This window comes from Epinephelus fuscoguttatus, linkage group LG15 (assembly GCF_011397635.1).
Source record: "Epinephelus fuscoguttatus linkage group LG15, E.fuscoguttatus.final_Chr_v1".
In the NCBI taxonomy this organism is placed as follows: Eukaryota; Metazoa; Chordata; class Actinopteri; order Perciformes; family Serranidae; genus Epinephelus; species Epinephelus fuscoguttatus.
This window is the reverse complement of record NC_064766.1, coordinates 27,836,670-27,857,190: the sequence shown is the minus strand read 5'-3', so window position 1 is coordinate 27,857,190 and position 20,521 is coordinate 27,836,670. Positions and strand designations below refer to the sequence as shown.

Sequence of the window (20,521 nt, the reverse complement as noted above, 5' to 3'; positions counted from 1 at the left end):
GAAGCTATGATTTACTGCAGGGCTGTTACAATGTATTACATACCCCATAAACTGGCTGTAAATTGCCTGGCATTGTTGTTTATCTGCCACTCATGCAATGGTGAATAACATATTTGAAGGTGATCCTTAAATGACTGTGATAGTGTGAGCTTTAAATTACTGGAGAGCATGTACAAATCCCACACTTGGCTGCGAGACAGTGCTGCATACACAGGTAGGAAAGTTATTTCCAAATCTGTGATGGAGCTTTCAATCAATCCACAAGTACTCAGTGTAAAAATAATTCTGTTGGGGCAAAATCTATAGGGGAGAGACTGTCAGATTTATCATGAATGACAGTTACAGCAACCAAAAAAAAGCCTATCAAATTTGAAACAGGATTTTTCACCCTAAGTTACCCCTCAGTTGTTTGGAAAAATTAGCAGCATCTGTTGTTAACGGAATGTGTAATTAAGATGTCAAGCCTCTTACAGAAAGTTCTCCTCAAATCATAACCCAGGCTTGTCAACATTCAGTCTCTACTTGATGCCATTAATTTCTTTCCAATTACAATCACAGAGCCTGCCCTCTCCTCCTTTCAAAATTATTTCATTGCTGGAAAGATGGTCTTTTCATAAAACTGGGCCGTCTATGCAGTAGAAAGACGCAAGTCTCTTGAAATTGGTGCTATGTGACCAAAGAAAACAGAGAAAAAGGGCTGTGGTATTTGCTTATGTTTAAGAGGTGAAAAACCTACAGCTACCAGGATGCACTGCATTATACCAAACCAATAAACGCTCCCGCTGGTGGGTGACATGATGTGTGTGGCTCATCTGAACATAATATGACGGCTGGCCAGTAAAACAATTAAACATGTTCCTTAAAACATTTGAGAAATATGTGAAATACGCGATGCAGTAACAGAGTCTTGGTTCATCTTTGATCAGCACTTAGTTTTGCAATATAGGAAACAGTATGGCGCCCACTTCCTGCTTACAAACTCTCAAATTTCCTCCAAAAGCTGCACTAAAATACAGGGTTCCTGCAGATCCTTAAAAAATCTCAAAAGGTATTGGATTCATTAATCTAAAAATAAGGCCTCAGTAGAAATTAAGTAAATTAAGTGTTTTAAATCAGTCTTTCAAAATGCTGAGACATGGGAAGTATGATCCACCCTCTTTTTTAGGGTCTCATGTACCCACACAGATCTCTGTTTCCCTGTGACCAACAAACTATAAACTGACAGTCTCTCACCCTCAACCAGAGCGACAGCAGGTACCCTCTGCCTGAACATTTTAGGAGCTAGATACTAATTACTGTCAAATAAATAAAAGAAGTAAACAGTAGATTGATTACACTGCCACAAGACAAGTCATCTTTATGTTACAGTATTTGGGCAAAATTGTCCCTAACCCTAAATAATTGGTGTTGTTTCATGTTTTTTTCCCTTAAGTGTTGAAGACTGTAAAATTGTTTACAAAATTTCATTCCGTGTGGCATTAAAAAAGTCTTAAAAAAGCTTAAATGTAACTTGGCTGTAGCTAAAGGAACCTTAAAATATCAGTTACAGAAAATATTTTAGGCATGAAATAGACAGTACAGTAACAGAATGTTGGTTTATACTTCATCAGCACTGCCTAGTTCCATAGTTTGATCTGCGTTTGAGAGGCGGGGGGCAGCTCTCTCTCAATCCACCTATATACTCTTCGTGTTTGTGGCAGCGGGCGAACAAAAATGATAAAGTATGATGTGTAATTCCAGCAACAGCCCAAGAGATCTGGACACTGGTAAGATGGAGGGAAGTTTACAATAGCTCATTCCCACATTGTTATGACACAAAGCTGGTTGAAAATTAGGAAAATATACCTTTAAAAACTCTAATAGAAATAAATGTCTGCCTGCTACTGCCTTCAGCTACTAATCTTTTTGTTTTGTTTTTTGTTGTCTTGCCTCTGCTCAGTGAGCGGAGAGTCTCCCCCCAGCCTGCCCAAAGACCTCACTGGCTCGCTCTCCACAGATGTCAGCTTCGACGTTGACTCCCAGTTCCCACTGGATGATCTGAAAATCGACCCGCTGACGCTCGACGGCCTGCACATGCTCAATGATCCGGACATGGTCCTTGCTGACCCCGCCACAGAGGATGCGTTCCGCCTCGACCGGCTCTAACCACCGCACCACATGCTCATGCACAGGTGTGTGAATCCTGCTGCCCTGGGGGAAAACCAAGAGGAGCAGATTTCTGGAGCACGCTGGTCGAGACCTCGTCTGGACAGAATATCGATTCCACACCGACCGACCCAATCAAAACCCAACAAGAGAGCTTTTAAAGAAACATCATATATTGAAATGTTTTTGAAGACTGGAAACCTTGAAAACAGGAAAGATGGTTCACGACTGATGACACTCAAGTATGGTATGAATGATCTTCATGGTTCTGTCACTACCTTTTGCAAATGACACATTCAGTTTTGATTTATTTAGATGCTTAGTTTTTATTCGAGGCAGCTTGATGAATATATCATGAGGGCAGAAGGAGTCTGGTCTCTTATTCTCCATCAATGACTGACTAAACCAAGTCTGCAGAGCAAACCCTTAACAATCTATCACACACCTGCTAACACAGAGTAGCTTGATGATTCAGAGGAAACACCTGACAGGTTTAACCTTCGTCTGTGCCAAGCTGGTTGCTCTGTGTAATGCATTCAGTTTGGATATTAAAGGGACAGTTAAACATGAAATCAAAAATACATATTTTCCCTCTTACCTGTATTGCAGTTTATCAGCCTAGATAGTTTCGGTGTGAGTTGCAGTGTTGGAGATATCGGGCATAGAGACGTCTGCCTTCTCTTGAATATAATGGAATTAGATGGCACTCGGCTTGTGGTGCTCGACTTCCAAAAAAAACCTCAACAGCAATGTCTCTTTCCAGAAATAATGAGGCGGTTACTCAAGATAATCCACAGATCTTGTTGTGAGCAGTTTCATATTCTAGCAAAAAATACCCCTATCACCATGCAGAAGGAAGAGTGCATCTACTCATCACTCAAAATGTACTTTTTGAAGAAGTTACAAGGGTGACGTAGTAGACTAAAATGATTCTGCTGTTTCTCTGCTCTTTTCTAATCACACATAGCGCTGATCTTCTGTATCTATCTGTCTGCTTCTCGATTTCTCGATTAATCGATTAGTTGTTTGCTCTATTAAATGCCAGAAAATGGGGGAAAAAAAGTTGATCAGTGTTTCCCTCACCTCAAGATGACATCCTCAAAAGTCTTGTTTTGTCCACAACCCAAAGATACTCAGTTTACTGACATAGGGGAGTAAAGAAACCACAAAATATTTACATTTAAGAAGCTTGAATCAGAGAAATTCTTTTCTTAAAAATTCCTCACACTAATTAATATATTACAGATTAGTTGGCGATAAATTTAATAGTTGAAAACCTATCGATTAATTGTTGAAGCTCAAGTTTGCTTGTCAGGCAGTGACACTAGGCTATTACTTAAATAATCTAGAAAAGACATTGCCAGATTGGTGCTGCAGCAATAGTTTTGACTCGCTGAGAAGTCGGCAGAGCTGCTGTGGAGCTCTGTGGTTTTTGCTTCCACCTCCTGTCTTAAGTCTTAAGTTGAACCTGGCGGCTCTGGGGAGTTCTGTTGTTGGCCTCGGAGCTCTGTGGCTGATTCCCCAGCTTTGGGGTGCTTCTGACCGTTGTATGAACCCTTCATTCTTACCGAGATACGCTCTCAGGTAAAACAGTATTCAGTAGTACCGATGAATTCAGTCGGTACCCTTAAAAGTGCAGAGTTTGGTACCCAACCTTTGCAGTGATACAGTTGGCAGGTGTAGTTTGGTAGAAAGAAAATAGTTTGAGTTATTTTGGTGCTTTGAGCACCACAAGCCGAGTGCCATCTAGTTCCAATTTATTCAAAAGAAGGCAGACATCTCTGCGGTCGATATCTCCAACACTCAGCAACTACCATCAAGACAATCTAGACTGATAAATAGCTCTACAGGTAAGAGGAGGAATATGTGTTTTTGGGGCTGAACTGTCCCTTCAGTTTAGCGCTGATCCCTGTGTTTGTCACAGAAGTCAAAGTCAGGCCTGGTTTGATGTTTCCCAAATTTTCCTCTGAAGTCTTGAGCAATGATGAGTCATTATTTTGCCACCTAAGTTGTTTTCAGGAGATGCTGAATTCTGAATATCACCATAGTAAATAGCAGTCATCAGTTATGCATGAAATCACAAATCACTGTGCATACTTGTTTTGCCTTAATAGCTTGACATTTTGGTTTTCATGCAAAGATGACTATAATGTAAATGAGGTAAAAAAATAATTGTCAAGTCATTTTTACAGTTGTACAGGTGGTTTGGCCTACACATAATTCACAGTTGCATTAGTGTAGTTGTACTTTTGAGGTGCGCTGATCTTTATCCATTACTTTACCCATCGTCACTACCATATCACCTCTCATTTATCAGTCAGTTCTCAATGGCTAAATGAGTTCTCTGTTATGAAATAGATGTTTACAGGCTTGTTTCGTTTTATATTTTACATGTACAGAATGTGATTAGATTTTGCGTAATGGTATCTATGCAAAACTACAGCGATTGGTTTAGGACTGTAAAATGAAACAGACAAAATGAACCCTCATAAAAAAAGGAAGCCAATGTGCACGGTTCGTACAGAATGCACAGCGATGGTGCCATGTTATATTTCTTTTGATACTTTTTAAAACTCTTTACATTTTCCTTTCAGACGTGTTCGGAGCAGAGAGGAAAGAAAAAATGCTCAGTGCGTGTGTCATACAGTAGAAACTCCTCGATTTCTCCCAAAGATGTGACCTCAGTGTAGTTGAAATATATATATTTTTCCAGACAATTGAACTGCCTCTATACTAGAACAGCATTGTTGATGCAATGAGAATGTATTTAGGTCACATCTGTACAGTTGTGTCGTTGCCATCTTGTCATTTTCATTGCCTCTCATGTCTAGCCTTTATGTACTGTAGGACCAAATATTTTTCACCTGTTATTTTTTTTGAGATGTGGCGTACTGTTTTATGTTTTACATGTGACTGTTTATGTTTCCTCGGCACTACAGTGACACTGAATATCCTCGTCATGCTCGTGTTGCCCTTTATCGATCACGCTTTGGTTCTGCTTTTTTATGGCTTCATTTGCTCTTAAAAAAAATCTACTATGTTTTGTTAGTGGGTGATTCACTCATTAACCTGTCCCATCTCTCATATTGCACTTTATGCATTTATTAACACTGATTTATGAGTTTATATCCCAACCTTCCCCCCGTGACTGTTATGTGCACTGGACCTGTTTGCCCTGTCTTAAATTAAACCTGCCTTCTTGTTAAAAAAAAAAAACAAAAAAAGAAATATGAAAAAAGCTAAATTAAATTATAGTTATTTTTTAAAAGTCATATACAGATAATCTATTTAAAGGAGCTGTTTTTAATCAGTGAGTATTTTGTTAGCTGCCTACTGTTACACAGTTTTTCATAAATTTTGGAAAACATTTGTATTTGGAGACAGTGGTGATCAGAGGTCATGTTCCTGTGCTGCAGCTCTCTCTGCTACTGATAGCAGAGAGAGAGAGATAAACAGTATATGTTTTATCAATCACTGATTACAAAATTTAAACTTTATTACTAAAATATATAAAGATACAGGTACAGTGTAGTGTAATTTCTCAGATGAGTATATGTGAAATTTGCATATTAGCACAATATTGTGCCAGATGGGATCAACAAGTCCCTGAAAAGTATATTATAGAATTTATATTGTAATTAAATCCAGGTATAAATATTATTTAAATGCCCATAAAATGAATATAAGTTCATTTCTAGAACACTATATAGCAGAGGTGGGACCAAGTCATTGTTTTGCACTCAAGTCACAATTCAAACAGGCAGTGCCATGTCCTAAACTTGGGTTTTGAATTACACAAGTCATAATGCGCTCTTCAGCAAGTTAAATGCCATTTTAACAGAGTAATATAAATAAAATGGTTTTTAGAATGTATATTCGTTTAAACAAGTTTGTTGGATGTTGTTGCACCTAAATCTGTAATTTTTATCTTGCATGTTTTGCTTGCTGCAAGTTGTTTTTTGTTGAACAGAATTATCTTTGGAATAATTTTTTCCAACTGTCGTTGAGTAACATAACATTAGTTATTCATGTTTCTCTCCTGCAACTTGACTGGAGGTTGGCAGATAGGTTCAAAGAAAGTGGGTCTCGGAAATTAAGTGTGGACTTGCTGGGAATGATTAGCATTAACTGAATGTTAACCACTGTATATTACCGTAAAACTTCATTTAATAGCCCGGGCTATTATTTGCTTAAATCACTGAAACCAACAGGCCTATATTTGGGACAGGCCTTTAATTCCTTTCACACCAAACTATTTAAATTAGGCTTCAGATAATATATCAATTATGAATCATTCATTTGATCTAGCTCTGACAGATAGTGTATCAGAGAGAAAGGTACGGCACTCAAGGTTTACGGCACCAGGCATACCAACACAACGCCACTTTATCCTGTTAAAACAATACTCACAACTCTGATTTTTTGGAAAAATCCTTTTGATTCTTTTGATCTGAGGACCCTTGTGGACTAAAGGAGTATGAATAACTTACAGGGTAATCAAGGAATGGACACATAACTGGAGGTAGCCAACAAATAAAAACTGCTTGGCTACCAGACCAGGCCTCTATTTGAGACAGGCCTTCATTTGTCAAAATGTGTAGCCACGACGGGTTAGTAAAAGGGACTGGGCGTTTAATCAAAGTTTTACGGTAATTGATTTGTGGCCCACTTTTGTCAATATCATACTTTTTAATCTTCAGGCTTGAGGGAAGTTATCAAATATTTTCAAGGCAAAGGCTCCAAGTGAAGTTACGAGTCATTGGTGTTAAAGAGTTGCAAGTCTTTTTTGATTTTGTAAAGTGGAGTCTAAAGTCGTAATGTGACTCAAGTCCACACCTCTGCTATATAGACGTTTCTCATTAATATTCCGCACTATGAAAAAGGCTATTCTGTAGCTGCGACATTATTTCTGTTGATGTGTGTCAAGGTCCTCCTGTGCCGACATATTCCACCATTATTCTCACGTGATGTAAACCAAAAATGTTCTGACAAATGTGCATCGAATCAGTTGAAGATTTCTTTCCCTTTTTTTAAATACTCTAATGTTTTGGATGCATCACATTTCTGAATTTTGATGCAGTGTTTCTTGCTTTTTTCCCTACTTTAATAATGTTGTGACTGCATGAATATCTGGACTTGTTTTCCCCTTTAATGCTTGGGTTTTATTTTCCTTTGAAGGGTGAAGTCTTTGTTTGTCCCAGTGATTTGTTTTTCTCGTTTGGTAATATTGTCCTCTGTCTCTTTTTAATTCAGCATCATGTGTAGGCTAATGTATCTGCTAAGTGAAGCCTAAAAGCATCGGAAATATGGTAATCAGCCTTTTATGCACATGTAGAAGCTGTTGTTTGGTACGTTGTTTTACACTGCAATATACGGTATGTGCTTATTTTCTGTGCAACACCCACAGACTTTAATTACGTCATGGTAAATCTAGACTAGCTTTGTATATTGCTGTATGGTAGGAACAATGTTTTTCGTGCTTTATGTGATATGATGTCAAAGTGAGAAAATGCACTGAGAAATACTGTGCTGCAATATGTCATTGTGGCTCTATATTCTCTGCTGGACCTCAGACTTTACAGTGAGCCTGACATCTTCGTAGGTCCATCTTTTGTTTTGGTATTTCTTTGAACTTTTATTTTGTGCTCATGTAGATAGCTCTGACTGATGTGTCGCCTGTTACTGCCACCTTTTTATGCATCAACGTTCAGGTATCCATTGGTGTTGCACCAGTGTTTACAGAGACAAGAGTTTACAACAGAGCAATGTTTGTTTTTCTCTCCATAAAAAATATGTTTATTAAATACTGTATCTGGAATAACGAGCTACATATGAACCACTCGCAGTGTAGAATAGCAAAATGATTTTGCTATTTAGATTCAAAGGAGCAGTGTGTAGAATTTAGTGGTATCTAATGGTGAGAACTGCAGAATGCAACCAGCTGAAACTTTTCAAGTATGCCAAGCATGGACTCTTGGTTAGAATTCCTCCAGTGTTTATTGTTCAGGAGGTTTTTATCATGAGCCAAATTATCCTCTGAGGTCTCTTCCTCTCCAAAACAAACAGATTTGGTGATTTAAACTGGTAAAAACACAGAATAAAGCAGCTTCACCTTACAAATGAGTGTTTATCCAGTGTTGTTTGGCTTGTCGCAGACATGCCCCTAGCCTAGCACCTGATAATGTGTGCTCACCTTTTTTCTGTGATAACTTAAGATCCAGATGTTCTTTAGGTTTTCACCAGGAGCCGAATTATCCACAGAGGTCTCTTCCTCTCTTAAACAAACAGACCTGTTGATTTAAACCACGAAAAACACTGAGAAAAAACAGCTTCACATTACAATTCAGTGTTTTTCCAATGCTGTTTGGCTCATCGTGGAGGGGTTGCTAACTACAGTGCCTGATATGAAAACACAAAAGGTCCTGTCGAGAGCAAAAGTTTAGTTTGTCCATTCTGGGCTACTGTAGAAACATGGCAGTGCAGTATGGTGATATCTGTGGATGAGGACTAACTCCCTATGTAGATATTAACGGCTTATTTTAACATAACGAAAACACAAAGATTCTTATTTCCAGGTGATTATACTCTAAAGAAAACATACTTATTATATTATATTCCATTACTGCCAATATATCCTCCTAAATCCTACACACTGGACCTTTAACAGTGAATCAGTAGTGTAATTTCAATACTATGACTATAATATATTCTGTTTCATGAGATTTTGAAGTTATATGAATTATATTTCCTCTGGACTTCATTCATATGCATTTCTAGGCCCTGAAAGCACTTTTTTTTAATTTAATTTACAGACTTCATTTTGCAGAAATTCCCCTTCCTCTTTACTTGCTACAAGCAGCTACATGCCATCAGATGTTTTTTTTTTAACAGAATAGGTACTATCTAGATTTTATTGAATTTAGTTTTATAGTAAATCTGTCATCAGCACTGAATATTCTTCTCTCCTCTAGTGTTAAATCAACAGTTTGAACCAGAAAACCAAAGTTCAAATTAGCCATAAATGAGGGAATACTTGGACATTTTATCCTTCTTACTGTTGAGACACATCCTCTCCCTTTGTTTTTCAAAATACTGCATCGGGGTACGATTTGCTTCATATATATATAAACTACGAACATGTCAATGCATTGTTTACATGGAACATAATTACAGAAATTCTTGCAGCATAACTTAAAAGAGATGTGACTGACATATCCTATTCACTACCTGGGGAATCTCTTTTTCTGCATGATGCTGAATTTCAAAAATATCTCAGAAAATACCTTGACATAGTGTATTTTGCTTTAAATTAAGTATTTAGTTTGCCTTGTTTTATAAATCTGCTGTCAAGCACTATTTTGTAGTGAATATTACTCTATACATCTTGTCTGAGAAATAACATAGACATACAGTAAGAAATAACATAGCAGATACAAATACTGTACAGTCAGGCTATACATATATATATATATATATATAGATATATGTAGACACCACATGTTAAAACACAAACTGAATCAGGAAGAAGAAACGGAGTCAGTCGTGTACAGTCACTCAGTGGGTTACCCACATCTATGAATCCTTTTGTGTGCATTTTGAGGACAGCCCGCTGCTGGTTCAAGCCTCATACAATGGCAGCTAAATTGTTATACGATGTATTTTGTTTCTGAGTACTATTCCAAACACTGCACATGCATTTTACTGCCGTGAAGGGGTGCACTATGCTCCCATAGTACACTCGCAGCAACAGGAAACATTATGCTCATAGAATATGCAAAATCTAGCATTCTGCAGCACAGCTTGGCAAGTTTTTTGAGCTAACCCTTTAAAAATTACTGGTTCAAACCTTGTTCTTCAAATTGTGTGTTTTCTATTTTAACTGTCGAATCGGACCAAAAGAATCCAAGTTGGCTGTAAATGTGCGCTCTATTAAAGATGAAATACGCTTCTGTTTGAACTGTACCTTATGTATTTTTCTCGTGTGAAGGCTTCTGTCTTTGTATCTTTGCATTATTATTTGTAAATGAAATGAAAATAAATATATCTGACAAAGCAAAGACGTGTCTGTCGTCTTGTTTTTGTCATTAGGTGGACTGCAAGAAGAGCACTAGAAGACAGCGAACTAAAGCAGTAGTTACATGATGATTACAGCCCCCATAACTGGCATAACTTAGACTTTCTCACCCACTCTGCAGCTTCACGCCCAGCACTTGCCCTGCCTTCTCCCACTCTGTCCACACTAACAATTTTAATGAGTTGACACTGGACATTTTGCATGTGGGATGGGTATGACAAAAGTAACGACCAAGATGACTGCTGGTAAGATTTCTGTCTTTTCTACACTGGGTAAAGTTCATAATTATGCTGTAAAAAAATGATCATTTACTGTCAAATACTATGGCCAGCAATAAGCAATAATCTATTACAACAAAAGAACCCCCATATGTCTCTCCTCTTTCTGCTTGCCTAATACTCATATGGACAATGACTTCTAACTCAGCCAATGATATAAAAGATGCATTTTTCTGTTTGTTAGCCATCTGATAATCCTAGAAAACAAACATACATATGCAATAAAACTAAGCATGACTGACCCCTGAAGGAACTCCCTGCAGTTCAGTGGCTCAAATTTGAGCCACTGAACTGCAGGGAGTTCAGTGGCTCAAATTTGAAGGCCAGCTTCCCGGGCTTCATCACTGATGCCCTCAAATGGCTCAATAGTGTTGTACAACCTATCTGCTCCAGTGATGCCTCATCTCCTCTTGTAGTTGTGCCCTCTTTTGGAAACTGAAGGACTCCATCTGCTGGTGGAATGCTGCAATATAAAGTCATGAGGTCAAGTGTGTAGGCTATAAAGGAATATATTGATATAAGGTAGGTTTTCTCGGCTGTATAATCACCTCAAATAGGAATCGTTGTGTTTTTGTTAGGTTAGAATGAGCCATTTATATCTACATAAGAGTTGATACTCGTCCACAGTAGCCTGAATGGACAAACCAAATGCTGTCTCTAGATTGGGTCATTTGCATTTTACGTAGGCCATCATAGTTAGCAGCCCCTCTGCAACAAGAGCACACTTATTTTGTTAACATGACACTGCTTTATTCAGTGTTTTTACCGGTTTAAATCACCAGGTCCATTTGTTTTGGAGAGGAAGAAACCTAAACAAACTCCCTATATTAGGTGAGAATATTTTTTAGCCATTGAGTTCCCCAGCAGAAGCTAGTTTGGAGTTTTTTGTCGTATTGGCCACGGTAATTTGCTCCCTCAACATCAGGTTGCGTTGTCAGTGTGCTAACCAGCCAACCACCATCTTAAATCTGTCCTGCTAGTGTTATGGTTTCCCTTTTTGAATGATGACCACAGCTTTATTCTGCATTTTACCACTTTTAATCACTGTATCTGTTTGTTTTTGTTTCTGCTGATAATTCACCTCCCCATAAAAACCTCCTGAACAGTGAACACAGAAGGAATTCTAACCAGGAGAAGTTTCAGCTGGTTGCAATCTGCAATCCTCACTGCTAGACACCATTAAATCCCCCTAAATCTCACACACTGGTCCTTTAACTTGCATTTTGTGGTAGAAAGCATCCATATCAAACTTTTAGTTGAATGTCTGCATAAGAAGTGACTTTTGGTATTGCAAGCTGTGTGTGGGAGTGTGTGGTTACAGATACAGAACACTTGAAAAAAACTTTTTGCCAAAGTTGGTCCAAAAACTGATGTGAATCTCTCCTCTAGGAAGAAGGAAAGTCAAACCTGTTGGCCTCTACCTGGTAAATGATTCACATCTTTTAATATGTTGCCTTGTTCTATTGGTTTATATTGTATTTTGTACTGTGCAGTGTGGCCATACAGCCTCTATTATGTTAGGCGCATAGATTTACTATTGTCTGCATTGCACCTTGAATTTTATTTCTATTTCTTGAGTCTACTCATTATGTGAAAGACTACAGATGGAAATGAGAGTTTCGCTAAATCTGGTGCAACCATGTTTTCATTTCTTGTAGATGATTAATGTCACTGCACATCTTATAAATCAAATAAACTGAACTTGAGTTGTGCATGTGGCTTCTGTGTTTTCTATTCTTTTTGTCTGGGGTTCAGTTTAGAGCTGGAACAATTAGTGTAGTCATTGATTGGTTAATTGACAGAAATTAATCACCAATAATTGTGATTACATACTGAGGGCTTGTTTAAGTTGTTTATTGTGCAAAAATGTCAAACATGATTTGGTTCCAGCTTCTTAAATGAGATGATTTGCTGTTTTTTTCTGATTTATATAATTGTAAATTGAACATATTTGGGTTTTGGGCTGTTGGTCAGACAAATCGAGTGATTTAAAATGATCACTTTGGGCTTTGGGAAACTGTGATTGGCTTTTCTCATCACATTTGACCTTTTATAGACTAAATAATGATGGATTAATTTAAAAAACGAGCAATTAATTGGTGATGGATCTTTTCAAATTAACCTAATATCCTCATTTGGGGCTAGAAGCAGTGGAGTACATCAATGGGTATACCCAGGAGTGTAGGTGGACGGCAGGGATGTTTACTTGGTTACGTGCAGACGTCAAAGCGCATCCATCGTATCCCAGCATGCAGCAGGAGGCCGTTGAGAGATCCAGCAGCTGGTAGTGAGTTGCGAGAGCGCCCAGCAGGCAGCAGCCGACGGTCAACACAGCACACACATTTCCCACTCCATGTGAGAAAAACTGAGCCGTCTACCTTACAGGCGACAGAAGAATATGCTGTTCGGACGCCTGACGTGTCACCGCATCGGCCTTTGAGTCATCACTGTCACCCGGTTTTCATTTTGGAGGATTCCTCCCTTCATCCTCCGGATCGCACCGAACAGGCAATGACAACGGTCTTAGCAACCCCGCAGCAGATGAGGGACCGGCTGCTGCAGGCCATCGACTGTCGCAGCAATGTGAGTAGAGCTAGCAGGCTAGGTGGCTAACGTTAGCTTGTTTACCTGCACTCCGGCAAACTCAACAAGGCAGTTCACACAACAGCTGTCAAATAACTGCTTCACTGGTTTATAAAATGCGTGGTTTACAATGTGGGCTGGCACCGACATGTCGAATGACTGCGAAAGACGGGGAGACGTTGAGTTCTTGATTTGACAGCTTGCAAGCTAACTTAGCAGAAGCGCTACCTCGGTTGAACCCCAATCTGGCGTTAGCTTGTTCATGTAGCATGCTAGCTGCTAGCCTAGCTTCAACACCAGAGCGGGTTTAGAGTACTTAAGGGCTTGAAGGAATCCATAGCGTGCACATACCCCTGATATACACATTCAACTCCAAAACTATCTGTATTTTTTACTAGTTGGCCCGAGGTTCGTTGTAGACCCTTCCGATAATTCCTTGTTACCGAAGTGTGGGAGGTAGCTAGCTAACTCTTAGCTACGTTTTAGGAAATAGTCGGACCCTTCCCTCTCAAGTTAGTTAACGCTAGCGTTAGCCAAATTAGCTAACACAGGTAACGCTAAGTCTGCCGACACTCAAACGCTGCTTGACTTGCTCGACAGGATAAGAAACTAGCTCAAATTAATGATTATTACTTTTACCTTCTAGTTTTTGCCCCAATACTATAATTTAGCTAAAATGTTTCTAACAGTGAAGGTTTTTTGAGTTGACACTTCGCCATGGCTACTTTTCAACGTCGTTATGTCGATGTGAAACAGACAGACAAGCTAACTTATAAGCTAACTTGCCCCCATACTCACACACGTTGCAGGCACGATTCAACAGCGATTTTAGCCATAACATTAATATAGGAAACTTGGTTATCGGTCATTTACACCGTCTCATAGTATTCATATCTTTTACAATTATATTATCACATTTATACCCAGACTATGACTCAGATTTTCATTTAACAGGGACTTTCTCTGTCACTGATGATATTAAACTACTACTAAATATTTGCTTTGTGCAATCAACAGTGCAGGTGGAGTAATACAAAATGTTTGCCCTCTTTGCAGATATGCAATATGGTGATTGTATTGGAGGTAATTTCCTGTCTTGAACAGTATCCTATCACCAAAGAAGCACTTGAGGTAAGACAGTTGACTATATGTGAACTACTGTTTCATGTGGAAATTGTGCTCATTTATTTATTTCTAACTATGACACATTATTTATGTAGGAAACTCGACTAGGAAAACTTATCAATGACGTCAGGAAAAAGACCAAGGATGAAGACCTCGCCAAGCGTGCTAAGAAACTCTTGAGGGCCTGGCAAAAGCTGATTGAGCCTGGGCCAGCTGTGGCTGCAAGTACACCAGGGTCCACCAATGGCAGTTCCCACCCCTGCAGAACAGATGCCGCCCCTCCTGACATTTCCGTGTCAGGGAAGGGTGTCCCTGAAGTCAAAATCAGAAACGATGTACACAACACATACTCACCAAAAGCCGAGAAGTCAAGCAGCCGCAAACGCAGAGCAGAGCACAGAGACAGTGGAGTGCACTTACCAGAAAAAATCTCCAAGATGTCTTCGTTTGATAACTCTGTTTCACCGCCACCCACCAACGGGATCGCAGGCAGTCCTGATACCCTGCCTGACCAGCCAGTCGTCCCGTCTCCCGACAGATCTCGGATAGAGCACCTTGATAATGATAAAATCAACAGAATTCCGGTTAATGCTGTCAAGCCTCGCCCCAGCTCCCCAGGAGTGGCCAAACTACCTAGCACTTCCTCTATGATCAAGGTTGCTGTGATGCAGCAACAGGTTAGATTGGACGAAGGAGGAGGGGGGTATTATCAAACTCGAAGTCCCCGTGGCCTCACTTCTAGTCCAAGGAGCATGAAGCAAGACACAGTGACCAAGCGCTCTTCATATGCACCTAAAGGAACACCTGTTCCAAGCCCCTCCTCTAGGGACTCTCCCTTGTCCATATCTCAGCCCGTATCCTCCCCAGCCAACACATCTTACGCTGACAAGCTGCCACATTCTTCTCATAGGTCTTCAATGCACTGGGCCAGTTCGTCAGAAGCCCCTTCTCATTGCCCACCACAAGACATATCTGCAACACTGGAATCCCCATCAGTCTCCCCTTCACCCTCCCACCTCCAACACAACTCAGAACTACACAGACCGACATCTGAGGGAGCCATGTCTATGTCTGATGACACAGACGGGGCAACGGTCCCCAACTCGGAGCATAAAAGGCGGAAGTACAGGTCAAGAGACTACTCTGTCAACCTAGATGGCCAGAAAATAGAGGACACGACTAAACCTGTACGGTTAAAAGAACGCAGATTAACATTTGACCCCGTCACAGGTCAGATCAAACCTCTGGTACATAAAGAACCTTCTCTAACAGAGGAAGCCCCCACTCCTGACCCTGCTGAGTTAAGGCAGAGAACTGAAAGCACTGTACAACAGCCCACTGTCCTCACCCCGGTCCCAGTCCCTGTCCCAGCCCTGGCCCCGGCCACAACCACAACCACAGCCCCAGCCCCAGGTCCCAGCCCTAACCCTTTCCATCAAACAAACTGGAAGGAGCTGTCCAGAAATGAAATCATCCAGTCCTACTTGAACCTTCAGAGTAATGTGCTCACCTCCTCTGGGGTCCAGGCCCCTAGTGCGCACTATTTTATGACAGAGTATCTGAAAAGGGAAGAACAGGAGGTCAAGGATTCACGGAAGATACATGTTCTGCAGACGGACAGCTCAGTAGGGGATTTACCGGGCGTGAGCCGGGACGTGACGGACGATGACCTGGGCAGGATACACACACAGCACTGGCCGGGGGTGAACGGTTGTTATGACACCAAGGGCACCTGGTATGATTGGACAGAGTGCATATCATTGGACCCTCATGGGGATGAAAGCAAATTGAACATCCTGCCATATGTTTGCCTAGACTGAGGGGTTTGGGAAGGTTGCTGTCCTTTTTCCACTCCTTTCTTTGTCTCGCCACAGAGACGAGACACTTTGTGATTTTGTTTGTCCACTGTGAGTTCGGCAAAAGCCAGGCCTGCTAAACTCCCTCCCCCATGCCTCTTCCTCTTTCTGTGATAATCTAATGAGATTTTGGTATTAAAAAAGAGTAAAGATTTAAAGAATAGTTGAGTTTGTAATACCAAGGGCTGTTTCTGTTTTATTTTTCAAACTGAAAGCCACAGGAATGATGAGGCCCTCGTTGCAGAGTGCTGCTACTAACACTGAAGGAAAGAAGGAGGGGACAGCATTATCCCAGACAGCCGGAAATGGTGTTATGATGTGAATATTTAATGTTCTGAATCGTACCTCTGTTTCAGGCTCACTGAGATGGTACTGTTCTCTTTTTTTTTTTACCTTCTAGTTTCTAATGAGGAATTACAATCTAGGATTAAATTTGAGGGAAGGCCGGGGTTTAGCTGTCCTGTCCAGACCGCCATGTTGGTGCCCAGAAAAGGTGTTGATAGAGTTCATCTAGCACAGATAGAGCTGAACATGTCCAGAGTATGATATACTGGATCATATTTGGCAGTTACAAGAAGCTTTATGTGAGATATAAAGAGTAAATTATAAATTTCTTATCATGTATACATCTATTTATTTTGACCAGTTCATTTATGGGAAGTTCACCTGAACAGACATTAAGAAACTATAATAGATCTGGTTTTGTTTTCTTTGTTAATTTTTTTTCCTGTTTGCATCACAATGCTGTCAGCCTAATCTTCAATGTTAAAGGGGCATACGCATGTTTTTTTTTGTTTTGTTTTTTTTTTGCATGGTCGTTCTTTAAGACGGACCAATGCATATGGTCATAAACATTCCATACTCCACCCCGCACCCACTTTCACGCTCTCTGTCTCATCACACAGCTCCTGTATGCCCACCTCAACCCTCAAGAAGAAATTCATTCTGGTTTCAAAATGGTGTCGTCAAAAGTAGTGTGGTGCTAATTAAAACAATTAATTCAGCTAAAGTGGAAAAAACTCCCGCCTCACACTAATTCTCTCCCAAGTTTAAAAAAGTAACGAATGTCAAATCAGATGGTGCTGATCAATGTTTGCATTATTTGAAAATCTCATTTTGTTTCCTTTAGATATTGTTTGCCTTCTCGAGTTCCATCACAATATTTCCTGAGTTAAACAGCCTTAGTGAATGTAAAGGATTGAGACTTGCTACGCACTTCTTCATAAGTTGACATCTTGTTGGTCATTTCATCACTGACATAATTCAAACGGGAATAGTGACTGATGCTCCCACAATCTGTGTGCCCGCAGTTTATTCAGACTTAAAGCCCCTGCCTATGTGTTTACAGATATTTTTGAAAATGGATATTTTTCCCTATCATTCCACACGACCTTTGTTTTATAAAGTACCTCTGTCCACACTAGAACACAAAATTGACTCCACACTTGCTGCTGTTCGCTGTCTTCAGCAGTCTACCTCGTCACGAAGGTAGCAGAGTGTGTACAAGCTAACGTTACCTTTTTCAAAAACCTGCTGAAGAACACGTCGGCGTGGATTTCCATTCAATTTAAGCTTACTAAACATACGAATGATTCCCTGGACGTCCGAAAGTTTACCTCCCAATCCTCGTCAACAACAGTCCCACTCTGGAAAGTGACCTGGCTCGGTACAAAACCTTCATTTCTGGAGGACTTTAAACCATGGATGCTGAGATGGACTGAAAACACTGGGGACAGCAGCTGCTTCCGTTCGTCCATTGAGTGCGGCAATACTAACTTTAAGTGTAAATTAGTCATAAGACCAAGCACTGCTATCAGAACGTTAGCAAACTAGTAGTCTGCCATCATTGTCGTTTTTAGTTTATGGTGTTTACACCAAGCAAAAACTGCACCTTAGAAGAAATCTGTGTCTTAATAACATGTGACTGTGTGTGGACAAGAGACCAAACTGTAGAGGAAAGCATCCATTTATGAAAATATCTGTATGTATAGACAGGGCTGAAGACGCATACATAGCTTTTGCAGCTACTTTCGAGAGTTTCGTAAATATTTATTTGAGGATCATGTCTTTCTGCTTCCATTTTTCAATACAGCAAACATAAAAGGTCAAGAGAGAAAGCTGTGTGCATCAGATATTCTTGGCATTTTCCACGTGACAACTAAAAGTTGATTTTCCCCTCTGCACTCATCGGTCACTACCACTTCTTTTTCTCATATGACTTAAATTAAGATTGGCTTCTGCGCAGCCTCTGTCCATTCATCCTTTCAGTCCTTCATCCCTACCAATGTGCCTTGGTAAATGGTAAATCTGGATTTGCTGTCGCATATGAAACGCATCTGTCCGCGGAGCTGGGTTCGTGTGCGAGAGCTGCAAATCCCTCGATCAATACGACGCTGGTATATGCACCGTTTTCTGTTACTTTTTTTGTATACACTGATCTAGAGAGAGGGTGAAGCTGCAGACAATGAGAAACTGCACAACAACACAGCTGGCAATAAAGGAAAAAGTGCTACAACTGGTTGATAAGAATCTGTTTTCTGGAGTTTTGACTGGGGCATCTTTATTTGTTCAGTGTTTAACATCTCTCAATTGTTTGAAAAATAAAAATGATCTAAATCTTCAGTTCAGTCGACTGACTCGTGGGTCTTTTGCGGTGCTTTAGTGTTCAACAAGCATGGTTATGTTTGCCCTGTTGGAACTAAATGGTCGGTCTGAGCTCTGAATACTTCTGCCCTTTGTTGTGAGTGTCACTGTTGAAGTTGCATTATGCTGTCATTTGTTGTACTTGCACAGTTCATCCATGTGGGGGTGCACATTGTCCACTTGTCTCCTTTGTGTAACTCACTGTGGGATGGTACGAGGTATTTTATTTCATTGGGAATCAATTGATAAGACTTTATTTCAAAGGCCCACAAAAGAAAATATGACCCTTTATTTTAAATAAAATCAGATTTAGATCGTCCACCATCAGAGGAAGTGTGACAACCTTAACACCAACTGTAATGAAATGTTCTCGTGTGTACTACGGCGATATTTTTATTGGCATATGGGTCCCTACATGTCTGACAGACGCAGAGGTACCATAACTACGTCACTCCCTTCTGTGACTCAGAGAGCTGATGTAATCTCATCACAGTTATCAGGCTGAGTAACCGCCGCCCCCTCGGGTCGTGTTTACTCTCAGACTCTGAATCAGTCCCCCTGCACACCTGTATGATGTCATCACCTGCTGTATCAGAAATACAGCTGTGTTTATGACCACAGACTGAGCAGAGACACCTGGGCTTACATCATTATTAGTCTGCAGGATGTTGCACCTTGTCAGGCAACATTACTTCAGGTTGAAGTTGTGCAATTCACTGCAATATCTGGATGTGATTGGTTGATATTAGGGCTTATTGTCAATATTTAATAATGTGTTCATGATTTTCTCGCTAACTTAATCATTTTGTCTATATAGATGCCAGAAACTGGCTCTACATAATATTTTCATTATGTATTTTTTATCAAAACAATACAAAACCCAAAGATGGAAAATTTACCAACATATATGACAAAGGAAAGCCCCGAAATATCATTTGAGATGCTCGAACCAGTAAATATTTGGCTTTTTTGCTTAAAAAAGAGTTGAAAAGATTAATTATTCAAACAGTTGTTGATTATTTTTCTCTCAATCAATTAATTAGCTAATTGATTTCAGCTCTAGTTGAGTACAGCACACTTTTGTTCGCAGATTTGTCACAAAACATGTCTTTCACGTCTCATTTGATCGTTATGTAGATCAGCAAATTTGTATACGATACAGCTACACTGTCAGAAGCTCCACAACCTGGAAAAATGCATTTGCTCGTGTTGAAACTCAACTTAAAGAGACAGTTCACCCCAAAATCATAATATTTGTCTCTTACCTGTAGTGCCAGGTGTCTCTGAGGCTGTTTTGTGTCTCTTTGCATCTCTTTGTGGTCATTTTGAGTCTCTTCCTGGTCGGTACATGTTACAGTAATGTGAGTGACATTTGGCAGATGAAGGCCATGGGGGACCCTGCGCTTTGGGCCTTGGACCTGTGCCCATTAGGCCAGACATATACTTGCTTTTTAACCATGTCTTTGCTCAGACAACCAGCTGCGTCATGAACAGAATTACTCACATACTTGTCAATGTACTGTGCATGTTACTGGAGGATTCTGCCAGAGCAGGGCTCGGGAACCTTTACTATCAAAGAGCCATTTTTCTGTCCCAGCTCTTTGTAGGGGTTTTCAAATTTAAACAGCGGCAGTAGTATAAAAGTAAATATAATTTCTGATACAATTCTAGAAAATATTCAAAAAGTCAAAAAACACAAAATACTCTTAAGGGTGATTTGTGAAACATGTATGGAAAAAGACACAAGTTTGCAAAATATAATATTTACAGATAAAATGTATTGTTCTATTCATCATTTTATTTTAAACAGTAAAAAA

At 39.9% G+C, this 20,521-nt stretch overlaps 2 protein-coding genes across 5 annotated transcripts in view; both read left to right on the top strand.

Moving 5' to 3' along the window:
• crtc1a (CREB regulated transcription coactivator 1a) overlaps window positions 1–10,217 on the top strand; it is a 44,732-nt gene extending 34,515 nt beyond the window's left edge. For all 4 annotated transcript variants that reach the window (XM_049599054.1, XM_049599052.1, XM_049599053.1 and 1 more), the window contains one exon: window positions 1,940–10,217. In XM_049599054.1, the coding sequence (XP_049455011.1) occupies window positions 1,940–2,145 (206 nt within the window). In that variant the 3' untranslated portion in view covers window positions 2,146–10,217. The remainder of the gene's footprint in view (window positions 1–1,939) is intronic.
• Window positions 10,218–12,767: 2,550 nt separating this feature from the next.
• On the top strand, window positions 12,768–18,684 carry crsp7 (cofactor required for Sp1 transcriptional activation, subunit 7). The gene is made up of 3 exons (XM_049599040.1): window positions 12,768–13,080; window positions 14,137–14,211; window positions 14,301–18,684. Exons 1-3 carry the CDS (start codon window positions 13,009–13,011, stop codon window positions 16,023–16,025), a joined length of 1,872 nt encoding a protein of 623 aa, XP_049454997.1. The 5' UTR covers window positions 12,768–13,008; the 3' UTR covers window positions 16,026–18,684.
• Window positions 18,685–20,521: the final 1,837 nt, after the last annotated feature.